Source organism: Sinocyclocheilus rhinocerous, unplaced genomic scaffold, assembly GCF_001515625.1.
Source record: "Sinocyclocheilus rhinocerous isolate Xijiao unplaced genomic scaffold, SAMN03320098_v1.1 scaffold2404, whole genome shotgun sequence".
Classification (NCBI taxonomy): domain Eukaryota; kingdom Metazoa; phylum Chordata; class Actinopteri; order Cypriniformes; family Cyprinidae; genus Sinocyclocheilus; species Sinocyclocheilus rhinocerous.
In genome coordinates this window covers 241,087-244,592 of record NW_015652295.1, presented here as the reverse complement: position 1 = coordinate 244,592, position 3,506 = coordinate 241,087, and the positions used below count along the sequence as shown (strand labels likewise).

Sequence of the window (3,506 nt, the reverse complement as noted above, 5' to 3'; positions counted from 1 at the left end):
CTCTCACACACACACACACACACACACACACACACATACTGATCATTGCTGTATGTTGTTGTTATCGAGAAACACAACCAATGCATTCAAATGTTTTAGACGCAAACTTAAGAGTAATCATTTAATAGTTTAAAGTGACATTTGTTTTACTCTCTTTTTAAATGTGGTATTGTTTTTTTTTTTTAAATTAATTAACATCGGAAGTCTCTTTAAATTTTAAAACTTAAATTAGACAAACATTTTTCATTCTTTGTCACGTAACATGGAACTATATTTGTATTATATTTTTGGTAACACTTTAGAATAGGGAACACTTATTCTTAACTACGAGTTTTAGACGCAAACTTAAGAGTAATCATTTAATAGTTTAAAGTGACATTTGTTTTACTCTCTTTTTAAATGTGGTATTGTTTTTTTTTTTTAAATTAATTAACATCGGAAGTCTCTTTAAATTTTAAAACTTAAATTAGACAAACATTTTTCATTCTTTGTCACGTAACATGGAACTATATTTGTATTATATTTTTGGTAACACTTTAGAATAGGGAACACTTATTCACTATTAACTACGACTTTTCCCTTAATAAATTCCTAATTTGCTGCTTATTAATAGTTAGTAAGGTAGTTGTTAAGTTTAGGTATGGGTAGGATTAGGGATGTCGAATAAGGCATTAATATGTACTTAATTAGTACTAATAAATCGCTAATATTCTAGTAATATGCGTGCTAATAAGCAACTAGCTAAGAGACCCTAAAATAAAGTGTTACCATATTTTTTAGAAAATAGTTTATATGAATGGTTCATATGTTGGTGACACTTTATAATAAGTATAGAGTAACGAAATTATTTGCAAACTATTATATTATTGATAATTCATCGTTTATAGACTGTAGTCTCTACATTGTTAATACATTAATATGCTATGTACAAATAGTGAGTTCTTCATTCATTGTCACAATAGTTAACAAATGATTATTGTTTAATCGGCTCATATGTAAAGAGTTCTGTAATGTTTTATTATCGTTTGTTAAGAACTTGTTAAGCATACCTAAGTGATGTACAGTATTTAAACCAGTAGTAAAGGAGTTGTTAATGATTATCAGGAGTAAATAATTCTCACTTTAGATTAGGTCACAGAAAATACGAAATTAAAGGCAATAACCTGCCTTTATTAGACATTAATTGCATTAATACCAAGTGTTCCTACACTGTTTACAAATACATTTACAAATACAAACATAAATGTGTATGAGTTCATTTTACACATTACACATAAAGTTCTTTACTATAAACTAATAACTTTATGATGTTTTTGTGAAGGTTATTTATTTATTTTTCTCGTAACCCTACCTCCAATCCTAAACTTAACTGCTTTTCAAAAAATACTAAAAATATAGTAGGCAGAAAAATGTAAAATGACAGTTGAGCCGCGTTCGAAGCTGTTGACCTTTGTTTACTTCTGTGTGTTGCTCGGCAACCACTTTGTTGCAACCAGCTAAGGGGGTTTTAGGCACTAACATCGCCCCTTAGCTGTTATAAATTCACTGTAAACCACGGCTTCACGGGGCTTATTGCTTTTATAAAATACATACAATCATGAGATCACGTTGTAGTACATCAGTTAGCGTTAGGAAACAATGAGTAGAAAACAAAGAATAAAATCACATTATATAAGCTAATTAAACAATAATTTGTAAATTATGTGTCAATGAATCAAGGACTCACTATTTGTACAAAACCTATTAATGTATTAACAATGTAGAAACTACAATTTATAAACTATGAATTAACTAAAAACTAATAGTTTGCAAATGATTTATAAGTATTTTATTACTGTGTACTAAGTGTTGCCTGTATGTTTTCCTAGTTAATACAATTTCTGAAAAAAACAACAACATTAAAGATGCTAAGTTTGGATCAGTACTATCAAATATTATGTTCTGTGTTACAGTGAAGACATACAGTATGCTAATCGCACTTTCAAAATATTGACATTGGGCTGTAAAATCGATTAATCACGATTAATCGCATCCAGAATTAACGTTTGTGTTTACATAATATATGTGTGTGTGTATTTATATGTATAAAGACACACACACATATATATGTACATATTTAAGAAATATATGTAATAATATGTGATAATAATAAACAAACTTTTATTTTGGATGCAATTAATCACAATTAATCGATTTTACAGCCCTACATTGACATACTGTAAAACCGGTAGTGATGCGTCTTAATGTGGCAGGTTTGAATATTTTGATTTATTTTAAATATATTTGTTATTTTAAAAGAATTTTAAAATGACATACTAACATGTGTTGTGTCACTGTTGTTATAACACTTATGTTTTGACACATTTCAGTACTCACAGGCTATTTATGCTGTACGATTCTGGTAATGTTTGAGTATGAAACAGTCTGATAATTGAATGAAAGCTGTCTTACGTCACTCAGTTAGGCTAAATCTCTTCTCAGATGGGTTGTTTTGATTTGTGTGCCTCTGTGCAGTTTTGCTTTAGTTGTATTGCTTTTGTTTTCTTTGTTAATTTTGCTTATCCAGAGTGCATGCCTTAGTAGAAGAACCACGCCTTTTGTCCCTAGGGTCCAGGTAACATCGTCAGACTTCTCTCTCTTCCTCTGCTCAGTCTCTTTTTAATCTTTTCTTTCATTTCTGGCAGTCTTTCTCAATCCTTCATTACTCTCGCTCTCTCTCTGTGTGCGTTATTTGGAAAATGCAGTGCAGGAAAACGGCAGCATTCCAAGTTTCTCCCCCTTTGCTCTTTTGTTCAGATTTTATTTTTTCCCCCAAAGTTATACGTCATTGCCCTTGCGATTTATAACCACAATTCATAAGAGCCGTTTCATTATTACAGTATGAATTTTGCTTAATTAATTGGACGGCCGTCTTGCTGAGGCTGAAATATTCTGCATGAATTACTGTATATATACTGTTTTTAATCGTTAATTTTTTTTCCTCGCTTTTTAAATGTGGCATGTTTTTAGCATCGCTTATTAAAGTAAATCTCTTTAAATTTTAAACAGATTTTTTTTTTTGGCAGATATTTTTCATTCTTTGTCATGTAACATGGAACGTTATATTTGTATTATGTTGTATAGGCAATAGTTTGTATGAAATGCATATGTTTTCCTAGTTTAAATTTAGTATGAGAAATTCATGGTTTTATAAGTGTTAATACAAATGAAGCCCGGTTTGGATCAGTGCTATCAAATATTATGTTCTGTGTTACAATGAAGAGATACAGTTTGTTATTTACCACACTTTTGAGATAATATTGCATTTTCCAATGTAGAGAATTTCTCTAAACCTCATAGATAATAAGCAAATTGTACCAAAGACTATTTAGGCAAACCTGTATGGCCTTTTTTCTTATGTGGAATGCAAAAGATTAAAATTGGCAAGATATCATTGACATAAAACCTGCAGTGATTAAAAAAAAATAATTATATATATATATATATATATAGTTTTATATATATAT

At 29.6% G+C, this 3,506-nt stretch overlaps 1 protein-coding gene across 1 annotated transcript in view; it reads left to right on the top strand.

The window, feature by feature from the left end:
* The first annotated feature begins 2,554 nt into the window (after positions 1–2,554).
* Positions 2,555–3,506, top strand: part of LOC107714466 (regulating synaptic membrane exocytosis protein 2-like) — a 70,972-nt gene continuing 70,020 nt past the window's right edge. The window contains exon 1 of the mRNA XM_016520305.1: positions 2,555–3,023. Within this exon, the coding sequence (XP_016375791.1) occupies positions 3,000–3,023 (24 nt within the window). The 5' untranslated portion in view covers positions 2,555–2,999. The remainder of the gene's footprint in view (positions 3,024–3,506) is intronic.